This window comes from Coloeus monedula, assembly GCF_965178545.1.
Source record: "Coloeus monedula genome assembly, chromosome: 6".
Taxonomy (NCBI): Eukaryota; Metazoa; Chordata; class Aves; order Passeriformes; family Corvidae; genus Coloeus; species Coloeus monedula.
In genome coordinates this window covers 18,474,071-18,493,270 of record NC_138786.1, presented here as the reverse complement: position 1 = coordinate 18,493,270, position 19,200 = coordinate 18,474,071, and the positions used below count along the sequence as shown (strand labels likewise).

General features: G+C 42.1%; 1 protein-coding gene across 2 annotated transcripts in view; it reads left to right on the top strand.

Annotated features, from left to right (window-relative positions):
• The window catches only part of TSPAN4 (tetraspanin 4), a gene marked incomplete at its 5' end in the record, with an annotated part of 427,484 nt that extends 408,896 nt beyond the window's left edge, over positions 1-18,588 (top strand). For both annotated transcript variants that reach the window (XM_082283545.1, XM_082283544.1), the window contains 4 exons: positions 4,198-4,299; positions 11,755-11,886; positions 13,900-13,983; positions 16,709-18,588. In XM_082283545.1, the coding sequence (XP_082139671.1) occupies positions 4,198-4,299; positions 11,755-11,886; positions 13,900-13,983; positions 16,709-16,777 (387 nt within the window). In that variant the 3' untranslated portion in view covers positions 16,778-18,588. The remainder of the gene's footprint in view (positions 1-4,197; positions 4,300-11,754; positions 11,887-13,899; positions 13,984-16,708) is intronic.
• Between the last annotated feature and the right edge of the window lie 612 nt (positions 18,589-19,200).

Here is a 19,200-nt window from a genome sequence, read left to right as displayed (position 1 = left end):
AGCGATGTTTTGTCCCAGCTGTAGTTTAGGTGAGGCTCAGATAGATCCCTGCCTATTCTCTCTAACTGCATCAGCTGCTTCCAGCCACTTTCCCTGACCTCTGTGGCAGGTTCTCGCCAGTCCTGCCACATCTCTTGTAGCTTTCCCTTCTCCAGTTCAAATACTGAGTTTCCTTCATTGCCTGAAACTCTGTGCTCATGACTTCTCCACCTTAGAGCAGTGTGTATTTTTTAGAAAGTCTTTGTAATAGGACAGTGAGAGACTTAAGGGCCCTATGAGGGCCTAATGGAAGTCAGTGAGAAAGTATTGCTGCTTTTTGCAGTAGCAACAGGATCTTAGCTTAGATAAAGTGCAGTAATATGCATGCCCTGCTCTAAAGTTCTTCTCTTGAAGGTGTGGATTGTAGTGGATTACCACACTAGGACACGTTTAACTTACCAGAAACACCACTGAAACCTGAAGGGGCTGATAAGCATGGGCAAGGCTCCAGTATGTCTGAAGCCAGGACTCACAGCAATTCACATGGATGACGTGCCAGCTTGAAACTTTCACCTCTCATCTGTTGACCAATGAATTCCAAGGAGGAAAAGAATTTTTCTCTTCTTCACTAACAGATTGATAAAAGGTTCTTGCTGCCAAATTTTTCAGAAACTCTTCCGTCTAAAGAAATCTCTGGCATTCCATGTCTAAAAACAGGCACCTCATTTAGAGCAACAGTTTGCCTGCAGAGAGTTTTTATTATTCTTCTTTGAGGTACTTCACTAGAGCTGTGATTTGTGAAGAGCTTGGCTTGTGTATGGAAAATTGCAGCAGATTCAAATTGCAGAATATTAAATATAATGCTTCAGTCCCTGATTTGAGATAGACATTTTGCCTGGCTGAGGACTGATAGCACAGAGACAAACAAGGGACACTGACAGATTGGTGAATATTGGGTGGGATCATTTGTCAGGAGATGTGATGAATCACTGTGGCGCAGCATTTCATTTTCAGAAAGATCATTTTCTGAAAAATTCAAATTAAAGGCAGAAGAGACAGCTGGGGGTGTTTTGGGAGTTTTCATTTAAATCAAACTTACAATTAGAATAAAGGCATATTGAAAAGTTCCTGGTATTCTAAAAATATTTTGAGGAAAGAAAAAAAACAGAGGTTAGAAGAAAACAGGAGGACCTGGAAGAGCACTTGTCAGCTGTGCCCCACAAATAGGCCTTGAGTTTTTCTTACCCCACTAGTCAAAGCCAGTAGGAATCATATGTCTAGAGCTTCAAGCAGTGCTTCAATTAGGAGAAAAATATCCATCTTATAACCTTGTACACAGGTTATTTGAGCAGAGGTCAATGTGCTTTTAATAGGACTGCACGTAGAGCCTGTGCTCCTCACAGTGTGAACAAGAGCAGTGCTCCTGTTTAATTTTGTCTGGGCTGTCAGGAAGTCCAAGGCTGCGTCAACACTGATTAATTCATGCAAGGTAACACATTAATAACAAATGGAAACGGGGGGAGACAGAGGGTGGGGGGCTTCCTGCTGGTACTTCAGCTGCAGACACAAGTGCCAGGAGGCCACGGGCTGATCCCTGCTCCCCCTTTCTCCTGGAGCCCAGTGGCCATCCACAGACTCTGGGTGTACGACTGTTCTGTACAAGGTTATTCCTAGGGGATGATGAACACCTTTCTGACCCTAGTGTAAGCAAACAGAAGAGTGTGAATGCTTCAGGGAGTAGCTCTGTGACAAAGAGATTTTAAATCAACTGCTCTTCAGAGAATAGCACACTGTTGTATGTACAGCACACTTGATTAGAAGGTCAGATGGAAACTTCAGTAAAAGAGAACTGTGTAAAATCCTACCTGTACCATCACTCAAATAAATATAAAGTCCTCTCTGTGTGTATATGTGTAAAACTGGTATTTCCAGATGCCTTCCCTGTCAGTGGACTTGAAATGAAAAGGTAAAATAATCTAGCAGTACTGTTTCACAACATATGTTTGCCTCTTTCAAAGTTGTAGCTTGCATAGAGGTGAAAGAGAGAGAGAAGGAAATGAGACGCATAGTGTGGGTTTCTAAAAACACATCCTCTTCCAAGCAAGATTCAAGCAAGCACTTTGTTTTCAAAACAACAAATAATGATGGGTCATACCATGTGCAGGACTTGATGTTGAGGCTTTCTGAAATAGCTGTGGGAGAGCTGGTCCCATAGTGCCTGTTTTCTTGACGAATGCTCTGCAGGTTACAGAGTTTCTGAAATATGGCAATCTGATGCCAGTTGTATTCCCAGTATAAAGGCCTGGCACTTTAAAGTAAGTGGTTAATTGGATGAGGAAGAGAGGACTTGCTTTCATTTTGCCTCAGCAAGTTGCAGATCAGGAATGCTTGGTGACACAGTCCCTCGGTGACACAATCTCTTGAGGCCATGTTAAGGCACACCTGGACTACCAAAACTTTACTCTTGATCTCTGTGAATGTTAATTTTAAGTTAATAAATTATCATTACGTTAGTATCAATCTCAAATAGGATGTCAAGATTGCAAAGCAAAACTTGAGTGAGGAAAGGCAAACTTTGCATTTTTCATCCTTTTGTTAACGTGGCATTTGCCCTTCAGATAAGAATCAGTGTTCTTTCCCTTGTTCCATATTAGTGCTGATATGAGCCTAAGACTGGTGTGTAGCTCTCTCACTCTACAGGGCAGATATTCTCCAGTGAGATAAATTAATATTCAAAATAGACCTTTCTCTTTCATCTACAAGGTAGGAGATCGCCTAGCTGGATTTCTGTCCTCACCTGCCCTCAGTTACCCTGTTCCTCTTCACTTCTGTCAGTTTCTGAATACGAATTAGATTTTCAACAATTAATTTACCTCACTGCCTCTGTAGGACATTAACTAAATTTCCAAGCCTGAGACTGGCATCACAACCATGCCCTTCCATCCTAATTGATGGCTCTGCTGGAGACCACAGCAGGTCCAGTTGAGACACAGGGAGCTTGAGGGTAAGTGCAGAGCTGAAACACAGTTCAATCTAATTCTTAAATGAATGCTAGGAATCCCCAACATATATAAGTTTATCGTTTATTGCCTGTAATTTTCTCAGCTAATTCCAAATTTAATGACAGCTTTCAGCTTTGGTGCTCTCTTCTAATTAACATACCAGTGACTCTGTATAATCTCTGTGTAAAGCCAAAAGCAGCTTACATGATAATTACAGGGGGATCACAGCACCTACTGTTCAAGGAAGACATCTGTGAGAAAGGCCTCACATGGTAGTTAAGGTGCTGAGATTAAGTTGTGCTTAATTTTAACTTGTGCTGTTTCTTGTACTACCTCAAAGCTCTTTTATTACTGGCTCAATATGATGCTGGTAAACTTTCAGGAGGGAAACAAAAGAATGGGACAGATCAAGCACGATCTTTTGCACATACAGCAGAGGCTTCCTGGACATGGTGAACTTGTGGGGTCATAGTCTTTTTGTAGAGTCATATTGTTGAGTAATCTTATATTTACTTCATAATAATTATGGTGTAGTGGGTTGAAAATTCCTCTTTTCCACTGTGCAAGGTGCTTTGTGTCCACGTTTTTGACAGCTGCTGATGAAAGCAATTCTGACTGCACAAAGCAGAAGGAAAGTCCTAGTGTATGGCAGAAGCAGAATACCTTTGCTGCCTCTGTTAACTGAAAATTAACATTTGTTACATCAGTTTAGACACAAGCCCTCCCCAGTTGGAATGACAAATGCCAGAGGGGCAATCACTGGGGAGTACACCATGTCTGTCTGTTTTCCAGTAAGGAAGAGTACACATTAATGCCCTTGGTTACAATTAAAGATACTAAGCTAAAAGAAAATGCTGTATGTAGATGAATGTTTTCATAGGTAGGCCTCATTTCCGAAAATGAGTGATTAAACTGTGTCCAGTCTCCCTGTAGTACTTTGGTGGTTAAGTGAGAAGGGAAAACATGTATTAGAGATCTCTGTGATGGGAAACATGAAGGTAAACTCAGAAGAGGAACTCCTCATGTTATTTACAAAGTGCAGATACCTGTAATAGATACCAGCTCTACTGGAGAAAGGCATTAAGAAGTGTTGGTTCACCTTTTATTAATATCAGAACAGGACCATTGTCCAACATCTCTCTGCTCTGTGCACTTTGATTCTGAAATGTGGTACTCACCAAATCTTGAATTCTGTGCCTTTTGTTGTTTGTTTTAGATTGACAAGTATGCTCAGCGGGATCTGAAGAAAGGACTTCATTTGTATGGGACAGATGGAAATATTGGCCTCACTAATGCATGGAGCATCATTCAAACAGATGTAAGTCTGAGCTCTCTTCTTTACCACTTCCTCTTTACCTCCTGGGTTCTGTAACAGCACGTTCTGGGTGTGAACCTAATTAAATCTCCAATTCCCAAGCCATTTTCAGCAACTAAACTCTCTGCTTTTTGTAACAAGCAGTAATTTTTATTTATTCCTCCTTTGACAGGAAATATCTTCTTTCTTTTAAAAGGTTATATTAAGTTGATGCCTCAATATCATGTAGTTCTGTGCGATGTGGAGGGTGAAGGAGCTGGTCAGACAGGAAACAAGCAGTACCTTCTCTTTAAAGTCAAGGGGGTGGCTTATGTTGGGATGAAAGGCAGTAGCGTAATAGCAAAGAACCTCTTCAACCACTTCTTCATTTCTGTCCTGTCTCCTTTCACTGCTATTATTGTTCCCACTAGCGCATCAAAATGGAAACAGACAATGGTGTTTGCAACCTCCTCCTACAGTCAGTGCATTTTCCCCAGCAGAATTCAATCATCCTCCATCACAGGTGGGCTGGGAATGTTTTTTGCTACATTGCCACCGCTGTTCCTTTGTCTTGATTCTCTGACAGCCCTCTGCCGGTGTTCATCTCCTAAGGACTGGTGAACACTGGCTTCCTGCTGTCCTTGTCTGAGGAAACACCATCACTGACAGTTCAGGTTTATTAGCTCTGTACTTCTTGTTTCATGTTCAGTTCATTCAGTTCTCCTGAGGGTAATCTTTCTGATTTCATGTTCTCTGATTCTTGAACAGAAAAGTGCTCCAACTTCTCCTCTGTTTTAGGCAGAAGCACTTGCACTGCCCTGGCTTCACTCAAAAAATCTTGCATAGCTTTCTCAATTTCTCTCCAGAGGTGCAAGTGTGGTACAGACAGGAGAGCTTTAGTCTTGCCTGATGTCTCAAAGGGATCAAAGAAAGTAACCTCTCCCAGAAGTCTACTCTAATGGACAATAGAAGGTAACAGGAGCAACATGCTGTTAAAAAGTGATCTGAGAAGTTAAAAATTTGGGATCACTAACAGAACAAAATAACTGATTTGCCAAACTGCATGTGCATCTTTGGGTCTGCAGGACCTGTCTGTTTTGAGTGCAGTAGGTTGCCAGCAACACTCCTGTGTGTGAAAGACAAACAGCTTGGGTCCAGCAAACAAGCCAATTCCAGTCCTTCATCCCAAAAACTGCATATGAAAGGTTCTTTCAGATACCTTTAAAAGGCCTCAGCATCTTGCAGTATTGTTAATAGTTTCCTCTTCCAATACTTTTTCCATTTTCCAGTATGTCAGATATGAAAAGGCATCAATTACTGACAAGAGAGACGCATTTTGTGGTGCTAGCCTGAGAGTAAGCCATGTGAAATACAAATAAAATTTTTAATATTGTTGCTAATATCCAACAGTATTAGTTTACTATTTTACAGTAACTTAATTATGTGTAGTAAAAATATAGTAAAAACTATTAATATTAAAATGTTTGCAGTAAGTATTAATCTGCTTTCAGTGACACCCCAAGAACTGTTAAAAGCATATAGCAGGGGAAAAGTGTTTGGAGGACTCATGGGATATAAACACCATACTTCTGCTCCCCTTTGTGTAAAATAGATATAACAATATATGCAATGTCTAGTCCACACAGTCACATGTTTTCAAGATCTTCACAAGCTGATTGGATTCAGAAAAGATGTAAAAGAATAATAAGAATTTTGGAAAGTGGCATTATGGTCAGAAATTTTAAATACCTTATGTAAACAGGCAAAGATAAAGTAGTGATGTGATTGCAGTCCTTAAAGAGAGAGCAAGAAGGAAAAAGGGTTTTTAGAGAAAAGGGCTCTGTAATTGATCCAAGAGCTAAAAACTCAAGTTAGATGTACCTGGTGGTAGGATGCCATTGTACAGCAGGAGAGTAGATTCTTTTTCTCTGAAGAACAAGACCTGCCTTTTTGCTTGAAGGAAATGGTCACGTTCAGTGGCCAGCTTGGGTTTGAGGCAGGACTCAATAGTCTTGTGGTTTGTGCAATGCTGCAAATCACAGTCAATTGTCCTCATAATTCCTTTGATCTTGAAACCCATTATAGTTTAAAGAGTGTCTTACAAGTTTCAGATGACACTTATGTCAGCTAACTCTCAGGAGCTGAGAAGGTGACGAGAAAATGCCATCCCACGGGCTGTGTGCAGCCAGGGGACATCACTCGCTCATGGCCACTGTGAAATTAGCCCATGCCAGCTTGGCAGTACCACAGTGTCAAAGTCACTGTGCTCCCCATGCTGGGCACTGAGGAGAACAGCAAAGAGCTCCCACAGATCCATTTTTGCCACTCTGCACAATGGGTTTTCACATGTATCTTTCAAAACTATGTGGGTATAGACTATTGCAGAGGTGCGGCAAAGACAATCCCATTATGGCTAATTATGTAAAACACTTTGCAGTTGAATAGAGCTATCTAAATGGCAACTTGGGGAGTTTTTGTGTAATAATCATTATCTCTTACATCCCTAATCAGTAGAGTGTAATCACTGATTGGAAGATTAGGGTGATACAGGGGCTTTTCTCAAAGGAAAGTCCCAGCCCAGGCTTGCTGTTTGCATTGTGTCTCCTAAGGCTCTCAACAAAACCCACAGTAGAGCAACCATGTTGCTACACAGGACAGTGGCTTTCCTAATGGGAGACATCAGTCATTGGTTGAGCCATGGGCTGTGTCCCTACACTAATGGAAAACAGCAGCCTCAGAAAAAAAATGTGCCGTGTAAGAAACATGACAGAACTCATAGTGAGCCCTTCTCGCTTGTCCTCTCTGCATTTGCACTCCTTTCTTTGCTAAAGTATTTTTCAGAGCTTGAGCAGTGGTTAAAGCAGTAGCTCAGACACTCTGGCATAGATCTTCATTTCTCCCAAGATTTACTTAGCTAGAGACCATCCCCATCCTGCATTCACTAGGTACTACTGTGTGCAGCAGCTTCGGCTTAAAGGAGGAGGAAAAAGTTTGTTCAAAAAACAGAACCACATTTAGATGTCATTTGACTGCTGTGGGACTGGCCAGTCAGAAATGAGAGGGGAGTTTTAACTGGGAGTGTGGAAGCCTAGTGTACACAGCGACTTGTGAGTGGTGATAATTTCTTTGTCTAAGTGTGAAAGGCCTGAGCACCTTTTGAGGAAGGTTTTCTTCTGTGAAGCCTTTGTGCCTTGAAAAATGGTTTTCCTCTTTTTAACAGAAGCATACAATTTTGAGAAACTGTAAACAAGGGAAAAACAGGGTCTGTCTTTTAAGAGGAAGTCGCAGTTTTGGCTGATGCCTGAGCTGTTCCTATTACTGATAAAGGAGTTGGGTTAAGCTGCACACCTGCAAAGCATATGAGAGGAAAGGCAGTGGACTCATTTTGCAGTCCTATTAAGCCTCTAGGTCAGGGAGCTGTTTCAAATCAGAACATTCTATTGATTTCTTTTTAATACCTTCAGCTAACCAAACTCACAGCCTCTCTCAATAGCGTTTCAAACCTTAAAAGGATCAGAACACAAGCAGATGAATTCTGCATGTTGTGACCGAAGACTACGGAAGCTTACAAAGTGATTTTTAAACATGACTAAAATTCTAATAGTTCAGGAGGTAAGTTACCCTGAACTGCATTACACTCCTTACCCACCAGGACTGGTTAAAGTCACAAGTGGAGATCATTAGAAAATGAGAAACAGGCATTAATTTTTAAAATGTTGCTTCATCCCCAGCATCTTTGTGATGAATATTTGAGCACTTCTTTTATCTAACCAGGCAGTAATTCGAGAGGCATGCAGAAAACCTATTAGCTTCACTGAAGTGAGCAAATTCAGCTCACTTAAGCTGCTGTGTAATGCCTTTTCATGTCTATTTAGACCACTGTAACTGAGAAGAAATTTGACCCATCTCCCTCTGCCCAGTCATTGATTCTGTTAGATCTAGCCATACTTTAGAATTACTGCTGAAGTAATCCAAACCACCCATTAAACATGAATTTTAGAACAAAACTATCTCACCACTTTTCACAGTGATGGAGGAAAAGGGTGTATAGAAGATCCCCTGCTCTGTCTCTAGTTCTTTGCCACATTCGTAAAACCAGAAATCAAGGCATTGCTAAAAACTGTCTGCAACAAGGATTGAGTATCTGTTTATTTTCACAAACCCTATCCCAGCCTGACTGACTTTGCAGGAATTTGGCAAAGAAGATAAGGCCCACTTAGCCTTCAGTATTGGGATTACCTCTAAAATGCGTACAAGTGTCCAGCTCCTTCCCATTTTTGTTGCACTGAGATAGAAACTTCTTAAATGCATTACTCCCTTTTAAAGTGTGTTAGTCTGGGTACCCCAAAATAAGCACTGTTAGTTTTTAATATTTCTAAAAAACTTAAGTGTATTGTTCCCTGTTGAAAGTAGGAACGGAACTAAGCAATTATGCAACTTGTCTAATTCTATCACTTAACTAGTGAAGGGAACAAGACAGGACTGTAAATGTGACCAAAAAATGAATGTGAATGTAGAATGAAGTCTCCAATTGTTTCATGCCTGGGACAGGCAGAACATCAGCCTTTGTGGTAGAACTGGCTACAAACGAAGTGCTGGTGACAGAAATTACCTTTCATGTGCCCTGAGCTTTCTCCATCCACCAGGTGTAGGCCTGTCTCCAACTATCCCTGCTTAGAAACCTTGCAAATTTTTGAGAGAACATTGCTCTCAAATCTAAGAGGACTCTAAAAAAGTCCTCAATATTCTCCTTTCTTCTAATGGTCCCTCATCTCCCTCAGCAGTTTGGCTGCTTACTGTTCAGCTGCATGAACCTGGGATAAATCGGTTGCTTGTCACATGATCCAAAATCACTCCTGCAGTCTTTCTTTTCTGCTTGGACATCCGTAATGAAGTCTCTGAGTTTACTGAGCTTTCAGCTTATCTGCCTTTCTGGCTTCTGACTGGACTCCTTTGCTGAATCTGAGCTGGTGACCCATTCAATCCCATTGCTGCTCATTTCCTTCTTCCTGCATCTCTGATTTACTGCCATGGATCAGTGCCCCTGCTCCCTAGAGATGCCAGTTACTGGACTTGGCCTTCCCTGAGCAGTACTCACTCACTTCTGCATTCTCAGGTCTCTGTGGTGTTAGAACTCTTCTGTATTCATCACCTCTCCTTTAGGGCTATGGATCATCCACCGCTTAATCCCATTGCTCGTCCTTCGTCTTCCAAAGATATTTCTTCCAGTTGTAGTTACAGACATTATTTCTTCCAGTCCCAAGACTATTGATCCTGTGCTATGTCCTTCTTTTATACCTTGACCTTCTCTTAGCCCATTCTCCCATTGCTGTGTCTGCTGTGCTCTTGTACAGAGAATCTGTGTGGGCAGGCAGTTTGTGTCCAACTGCAGCTTGTCTTCCCAACTGCATCCCTTCCTATTCTCACCTGGTGCTTTACCAGGAATTTTTACTCTTTGGAGTCCCAATCCTTGCTCATGGCCTAGCCACCTCCTGCGTCACAGGCTCCATAGGAGCAGCTGTCCTCAACCTGTTAGTGAGCACTTGACTACAAAACCCGCGCTTCATCTTCATCTCCTTAGTCTGTCAGACTGACACCTTCAGCCATGCATTATTATGGGGAGAAGGAGTCTAGTCCTGATTTATGCAAACTTGTGTCACTTGTGTTTGGCCAGAACATCACTCAAATGTCTCAGCCCTTACCACTGCACTCTCTACATCACAGATGAGCCACATTTTTAAGGCTTGCTGTTTACAAGCTGTCACTTCTCACTGTCTGTCAAAGAGCTGCCTCCTGACTCTAATGATGACAGCCTGCAAGACCTTCTTCTTGTTAGATTTCCAAATAAACCAGCCTTTCTCAAATGCATGCCATGTGTTCCAGGCTGCTCCTACCCGCTTTTGGGACCTGTTACACATGGACCTCCTGTTTTCTGTGCAGGAACATAGAGTAAAAAAAGAAAGGCACAAACTTTTTTTCTAGCTTCACATCAGTTTGTAGAAAATGAAACCTGTAAACTTACAAATCAAACAGTTGCAAGTAGAGGGTTGAGTTCTGCCACAGACCAAATCAAAATTTGGAGCAGAAACTCGGGGGGATAGATGTTAGTCCAGTAAAGTTTTCTGACTTTTCCTTGGCAGAAGAAAAACTCTGCTGTGGGGACTGAAACATCTCTATCAAGGAGGACTTTCTGAGTGCTTGAAGCATCATATGATGCATGAGGCAGCGTGTGACACCTCTGCCCTCTATGGGTCTGGAGTGGCACATTTTGTGTGTGCAACAAGACCTGAACACTACAACTCTACCTACAGCCTGAACTCTACAACTATTCTATAGCAAGGGAAAACTCCCCCTCTAGCCAGTGTAAACGTCAGGATCTCAGTTAGGTCTTTGGCCCTGGTGATGCAGATGTCTGCACGATTATGAGTCTGTCAGAAACAAGAGGAGTGATCTCTGTAGGGATGCAAAAAATACTCTTCAGGCTTATATAAAATCACATTTTAAAAAATAAGATCTTGGCAAGTCATTCTGGGACTATGTAGGTGGCTGGCACAGCCCTGAAAAAATGTGAGGTACTGTGAATAGCAGAGAGCAGTTTTGCCACCCAGTGTTGTCTTGTTTTACTCATTGGTGCTGAAGTGTCTAAATACCAACAAATTCAACTTCCGAGTCCGCATAGGGGCGACAGATGGTGTATACATCTATATGGTAATGAGTCCTAGCTTACTTGCTACCACAGGAATATACCAGTTCCCAAGGGGAAGATGGCCACAGAGCTATTCCCCATACCACGGTGTGTTTCCTTTACCTTTCATCCCACTACCAAAGTCAAACAGACCTTCTGATTTAGCAGTGTTGTGATCTCTGCACACACTGTGTCATTGCAGACAGACACGTAAGGCACCACTATTAGACAGCATCAGATGATGACATTAAAGAAGTGCACCACAGAGAGAAGAGGAGGAAATACATCTTTTGCTGACTGGCAAAGACTTTCAAAGGTGATTAGTAATTAACAGCTTAGTGAGAAATTTGCCTTGTTTACTTCAATCATGATCCCAGAAGTAGTGTGCCGTAGAGATCCCAGTATCTTCATTTCTTGGGTGCTGTACCCTTATCTTTTTTCCTGACAAGCTGCAAACAACTGTTATAATTCTGCTCAGTCAATAACTCTATCTCAGTACTTGTCTGAGGTTGTCCAGTTCCAGCTCCTGCAGTATCCTCCCACTGCAAATAGGTGCCTTTGCTTCTTGCATCAACATTAGCTGCATACAAGGCCATATTTAAACATAATAAAAGAGTGGAGAAAAGGGTCTGGTTGGGTAAAGCTGAGGAAGTACTGTATTTCTTTAAAAATTCAAGCCTCTGCTGGTATAATCAAAATGCACTGAGTGTCAAGCTCCAGGAGGCAAAGTCAGAACAGGCAGAAGTCAGTGATGGATCACACTTACGGTATCACCTAGGTTCATCTTTTTCCAGTTCAGATGCTGTGGAGTCTCCAACTACACAGACTGGTTTGAAGTGTACAACACAACCCGGGTGCCAGACTCCTGCTGCTTAGAATTCAGTGAGAACTGTGGGCTCCATTCCCCAGGGACCTGGTGGAAAGCGGTGAGTAGCTCTGTAGCACACAGCAGCAACTGCCTTGCAGCCCTGGTGAAGGGCAGACAGGTAGTCATTTGCAGGGCTGTACAGATGATAAGCTGTGCACCTCATTCATCGATCCTAATTCACCTTGCAGCAGGTGCTTTCAGAAGGCTCCTGTGGCCTTTGACCTTCAATGAGACCCCCTATTTAGTTATTTTTATGAGCTGGTTTGTTTTCAGGAGGCTCTAAGCTGTTGTTTCACATTGCAGATCGGTCCATTCCAACACTGATCTGCAGCACAGACTAGTGACATCTAGCTAGGAAATGACAGGAATGTCCTTTTTAGTGTCCCACCTACTGGAGTCAGGTAGCAATAAAGGCAAATGGTTCATGAACACACACAGGCCCTGGAGCAGCAGCCATAGCTTATCACTGCCCAGGCAGTCCTGAGGCAAGAGGACTGTGTGAGCCTGGAGCACTTTTCTCCCACCAGGAACTCCCGTTCAGGGGCTTCTGCTGCACAGGAGCAGAGTGGGAACTGTTCTGCTGAGTTGCCAGTAGCATGTTTTTTCATTGAGTTTCTGCACTTGCCTGTAATCAAATCCAAAACTCCATGGGATAATTTCCCTACACTGGCCTCAGCAAGATCTTTCTGGAACAGATAGTCAGAGCCTAAATACATCTCTGAAATTAGCTCTGCAATTCTTTGTGTTAATTACAGGTAGTGCAATTACAGAGGAGGGGTGTGGAGTGAGGCCACCTGATGAAGTGGAATTGTAACTTAAGTTTTGCTGCTTCTAATGGTTTGTGAAGACAATGAGTAAAAAGCTCTCTTGACTTTCTAGTGAGATTTCATATGCATGGATTGGCACTCACAGAGGCTGAGTTCACATCAAACACAGCTTCCTTACACTTGTTGAGTAGCTCCAGGTCATTTTTTTAAATAAAGGACTGGAAAGTTCTTCTATTTTATTTGGGATAGCAAGAAAGTGAGTGCAGGTTAACAACCTGGCTTCTGGTGGGCATTGATAGTTTTTCCCTTAAATGTATATAAAAGCTACTAACTGAAGGCTGAATGATTCTTGGATATGAACATTTACAAGACAGGGGGGCACTGTTTTTGCACAAGGTTGTCTTACAGACATTATTATTATTTGAAGAAAGGTTTCACTTGGGCCCATTCCACCCTCCCTAAAACTGGACCAGTAAAACAGGGCTACAGCTACTGCAGAATTTAAAGCAGGAAGAAAATAATGGAGGAGTGCCCATACTGCAATTTGAAATGATGGAAAATGGCATGAAATGGGCCCATGCACAGCAGGAGCAGCTACTGAGCCACTCGCACTGGGACTTTGGGTATCATGTGTATGTATGTATTATAAGAAGTGTTTATGTCCCTGAAACATGGAGAAAATGAAAGTCTCATTCTAAGGTTCTAACTGCTTCCAACTGGGTTTTAGAGGGAAAAGAGGACCCAAACCCAGTGTGTGTTTATTTGTTGTAGTTTAACCATTGTTGGCAACTAAGCCCACACAGCTGCCTGCTCACTTTGCCACCAGTGCAATCAAAGGGAGAAGCAGAAGAGTAAAAGTGAGTAAAGAATGGGTTGAGATAAAGACAGTTCAATAGGGAAAGCAAAAACCATGCTCTGTGTAACCCCTGCTCAACAATTACAAAAACATCTCCAGATTATCAACCCTGTGTTCAGCACAAATCCAAAACACAGTCCCATACCCACCACTGTGAAGAAAATTAACTCTACCCCAGCCAAAACCAGCACAGTATTTTTAGGCCCAATTTATATGGAGCAGTGCTCATGCAGCATTTTGAAGGTGCACTTTTTTGTGTCACTGAGATTAGTACTCCATGTTCAAGCTTGAACCCAAAAATACATTGTAGTTGCTCCAGCACTGAAATGATAAACCAGGCTACCTAGCAGCTAGGTCAGATCTGTGTTTTCTCTGGATGTATATTCCTAGAAGAGTAGAGCTGTGTATTTATGGCTAATACAATATTCTTGTTTTGTTTTTATTTTAGCCTTGTTATGAAACTGTGAAAATATGGCTCCAGGAAAACCTACTGGCAGTGGGAATCTTTGGATTGTGCACAGCTATGGTGCAGGTACAATTTAATAGCAATTTTCAAATCCTAACTAAGTAACCATACATTCAGATATATGCTGCTCAAGCAGGTTTTAATAATTTTGCATGATGGTAGAGGAAAATTCTGCAAGATTTAAGTACTTTGTGTTTTACTTTAGTTAAAATACTGTGTACAAGAACTAGGAATACTGCACAGTGTTTTATGATGCACTGCAAAGAGCTGGCACTTTATCAAGTGGTTTATCTAAGGCTGAAACTGGACTTGGGAAGGAAGACTGGACTCCAGACACCTAGTCAGGGTAGGATGAACTGCCTTTAGGGTACCTGTATTTTCCAGTTAGTCTCCAGAGAGGACTTAGGCTAAATATACAATTTCAGTATAGTCTAAACCCAGAGCCCAGGGTAAGTTACAAATCAGGATGTGGTCCCCATTAGTCAACCTTGCCAATAAACTCATGCTCCTTTGCTGTTAATGGCAGGGAAACTCAGAAGTTAAGATTGGCATAGATTTGCCTATCACATTTTTGAGTTGCAGTTCTTTCCAGTGTGGCTTTGGTCAGAGAAGAATCTGTTGTCCATCACTTCCTGTCTTATGTGCCTGTGCCTTTAATCCAGTCTGCTGTGGTTGTGCCATAATGGCACAACCTGAGGATACACAGGTGAAAGCTGTGCTGGAGCTCAGGCTGGTTCAAAGTGCCTTTCCTAAATGCAGTGAAGATCTAGCTTTAGTTTCCAGCTCCCCCTCTCTCCCACTCAACATGCAAGTGCAAAGGGTGGTGTTGCTGAGCTAATAAACACCATAACTGCAGATTAACCCATGGTTGTTTGGTTTGGTTTGGTTGGGGTTTTTTAAAATTTTGTCTGGTATGCCACTAGCAACAGCAAGAGAGAGCCTGGGATCAGCATTCTGCTCACATTCCCACTGATGACAGATTAGGCAGAGTGGCACATATCTTACTCTCTTATATGTCATGTGTTGGCTACAACTTATTAATGCAAATGCCTGACGCCTCACAGGCCCAAATTCAGTAGAGTTTTGGGGTTTGTTCCAGTATAGTAAGCAGACATGCTTAGGGAAAAAAGCACAAGATCATATGGCAGACTGACAATTTATGACTGTTGTTAATAGATTACTATAATTTAAAAAAATACCTAACCAGCTTTTGAGCATCCAGTCAGCATTTAGGGTATCTTTAAAGGATACACTAAAACCCCCCAGCAGCCCATGTCAGAGTCCTTCTCATAAATAGCCTAAATCAGTTCTAAGACAATACTGTCTTTCTGACAGAAAGACATCACTAGTTTGCATGGGAGAAAACACTTCAGACAATTTAAAAATGCAAATTCATATTCCGAGTAGATGCTGTGCAATGCAGGGAAAACACCTCAGAACACAACAGATTTTCAGTCTGTCTTCCAGCTGCCTGGTGTGATTGAATCTACTGCTGGCAAAAGTTTCTGTGCACTGTCACCTAAAATGAGCTGGGCTCCCTCTGTTGCTGCTGTTTCAGTGTTGTTCTGGCCCCAAGCATGTGACAGTTTTTCATGTTAAGAATCTTACAGAATTGTACAGTGACATCATTTGAAGGACATACAGCACATGTGACAGAAGCATCTTCCTCAGTCGTGCATGCTTCAAATTATAAACCAAATTCAGCCACCACTGTTTTGTTACGTAGCTGTCCCTGAAGGTGTTCCTTTGCCAGGAAGCAGAAGGCAGTGTTCAGGGATACTTCCAAAAGGCCAGTGCTTGCTATAAACAGCACACCAAAACCTAATAATCTGATTTTGCTGTGGAAGAGTGAGACTTGAGGAAGATTAACAACTTTATAACCATTCTTTTCTTCATAAATATAATTGTGTGCGTGTGTATTCATATATTCCTTCAAAGTACTCATTAACAGGAACTATTACTCAGGTAAAGACTAAATTTGAAGTGGTCAAATTAAGTGCTTAAAACAGAACTCATACCCTAAAATTTTCTACTTGGCAGACCTTCATTTCAGTGACACCTCTTACAGTGGTGTTGCAAAGGGAAAGTAACAAGCACTTAGTACATTCATATAAGTACTTCAGCTGGAAGGAAAATAAGACTCTCTCCCCCATCCCATTTTGATGAAGTAATCTACCAGAGGCAGCTCAACAAGTCAGTGCTTGACTGGGAGGAGAACCCCCACCTCCCTGCTGCTTCTCTTGAACAGGCTGAGTAGAAAAACACATTCATTGTTGATCAGGCATTGATGGCCATGATAATGCATGTTCAGTCTCCAGTGATTCCCCCACAGGGACCTGTGCACACATACACTTGGAAAAGTAAAGTGCAGTCAAGTAAACCACAGCATCCATAGGGCCAGGGATGAACCCAATGTCTTTCAAAACAACAGTTACAGGGATACCCACACAGCTGTGGATTGCTGCTATAAAATATCTTCAAGCAAAAGACATCCAAACTTTTTTCAATATACCTCTTCCCAGTATCTGGTGGCTGCTCTTGATGGAGAAATCAACTCCCCCCTGCTCTCACTGTTTGTTCTGTAAGACAGCAGTACAGATAAGGACAAAAGGCAGACAGACACTAGGAACAGAAAAAGGACATGAACAGGCAGCAAAAGCAGTATGTGATATGTCCTCCTGTGTGTGAACAAAACTAGTGTTACGCTTTTCTCTTTTTTTCTTGTTGTTTCAATAAATAGGGGTTTTTTGCTTACTGAAAAACGATTCTTTGTTGTTTTTTTTTCTCTTAGATTCTCGGACTCACCTTTGCAATGACCATGTATTGTCAGGTAGTCAAGGCAGACACCTACTGTGCATAGATACCATTCCCAATCTTTCTGCTTCTCCTCCAAAGGACACAGGAGAAATCTCCTTCATGCTCATTCATCTGACCTTTTTTTCCCCCCTTTGTACTATAAACTGTGTATAATGCTATCTTTCTGAAGATTTTGTGAATCACCCCACTTTACTGAAGGAGGAAGAAAAGAAAAAGTCAGTAGTTGAACTGGCACAGGTAAGAAGCAGCCTTGTCTTTAAGCAGAGGAAAACCTCCAAAGAGCAATGGTTCCTTTTCCATTGGCCTGTGGCAAGGCAAGAGAGGCTGCATATGAGGGGCTGACTGCAAACCCATGATAGGAAAGGATGGCACTGAGGCAACCTCTGCAAAAGCTGCCAGGCTGCCTTCCTGCATTTCCCGGTCTGGAAGAGAGGACGTAGAAAATAAATGTTCTTCATCAAGAAGGTACAGAGTAGCTAGCACTGAATGCAATTGTAATTTTACTACAGTTTGCACACAGCTAAAATGTCAAGATCAAACAGCCCTGCCTCCGAGTGTCTCAAGATGGTTTTGTAGCCAGGAGAGGATCATCTTCAGAAATACATTGTTTTAAGGGAGTATTTTTAATCTTATGCACCGCAAAGTCAGGCTTTTAATCAGAATCTGTACAGCGAGATCCTGGCTGTTAATGGAAAACTGTATTGGACATTGCCTCACTTCCTAATTGCCAGTGGCATATAGATGGTTGACTGCATATGTTATATATATTACATTCATAAACACATACTTTTCTGAAAGGAGGTGAAAATACCCAGCATCTAACCTCAGAAAGAGGAAACCTTTCTATCCTATTTTACATTCCAACTGAAATAACCAAGTATTACTTCTTGTACAAGGCACTATCACTTATACCTCTGGGAAACAAGTAATTACTTTCAGCTGTATCTTCATTTCAGTAAACAACTTGTGAGTGGGCTCTCTCTGTCAGTCTACTATGGTTTTATTTTTTATCATCCCTGTTTCAAGTTAGTCTGCCAAAAAGTATCACTCATTTCCACCCTTGAAAATGTGTACCAAGCTGTCAGCTGTTCCTCCCCTGAATGTCACTATTTCATTAATTTACTTTGGGATAACATCATCTGCAGGTATGATAGAGTTTGCCTTGCTGAGGAAAAGTCTTTTGCACATTGCTCATTTTTCTGAGAGTTATTAAGACTTCAGATGCTTTTATGCTTAGCTTTTTTTTTTCCTCCCAGCTGCATGCTGACAACAGCCAAGACACATCAGTCTCTGTTAGAACTGGAGTCACTTCTCAGTGCTCTTTTTCAGATGCATTTTCCTTCACCTAGCTGCTGGCTAGAATATAATCCACACCTTCTGGAATACCACAGAATCACAGAAATAAGCAGAAATCAAAACCATACCTTTCCTTAGCCAGGGAACAGCCACTCATTGATAACGGAAGTAATTCATGTAGTACCCTCCTATGCACATCTTCTGGTGATGAGGTTAAGAATCAGATGTATCCTATTGTTCAAACAAATAATTCCCTGCCAGCAAACAGCACCAGCTAGTGTATATGTGACAGAGAGAAGCTGAAGTACCCTAGGGAAAGGACACAGCAGGGAACAGCAAACAGAGCAGTGCAGATGGCCTCCTCCCTTCGGCCAGCCTTTGAGGAGCTCTCAGCCACTGACACTCAGAGCAGAGAGATGATCATGGAGTCCTGTTTTCCAGGAAGTTCAGTGCAGCCATTCCTGCAGACTGGAAGCATGCATCAAGCTCATACAGAAAGTTACCCTGCTTACAACAGCAGGTCTCAGCTACGAGTGACATTTTGCGTGCTTTGATTTAAAGGCAATTTCCAGCACAAAGCTGCCAACCCCCAGCCTATTGAACAGTCTCCTTTACACCCTTAGCTAACCCTTTTCCTGGACCTGCATTATTTGACAGATTCACTCCTTAGGTTTGGGGGGTTTTTTTGTCTCTTTGCTGATTTCCTGCATTCTTCTCACTCTCAGGCATGAGCTACTCCATATTTTCTAGGGAATTGCTTAGGACAGTCTGGTGTTTAAAAGAGCAAGTATCTTCCTAAATCTTACCCCCATGGGGCATTTAGCTCTGCAGGCTAAGGTAAAAAGTATTACTTGTGTGCATTTTATGTGGCTTCCCAATCCCTATCACAGCAACCTCCTCACCAGTAAAGGATTTTACTGTCATGCAAACAAGCCCTGAAAGTATTAACCAAGCTGAACAAGTAGCCCACACACAGGTGCCCTGTACTCCAAGCAAGAGGCTCACTAGTGGTGTTGCAATTACCACAGTCTCCATGCTCTCTGTTTCTTGAGCCCAGGCTGACCTGTAGCCTGTCCTGCTCTGCAAAAAATGGTGTAAGTTTGTTCTTCCCTCTCTCTGTTCTTTTCTTAACCTGCACTGATACAATTCCAGGTTAGCTGTACCATTAGT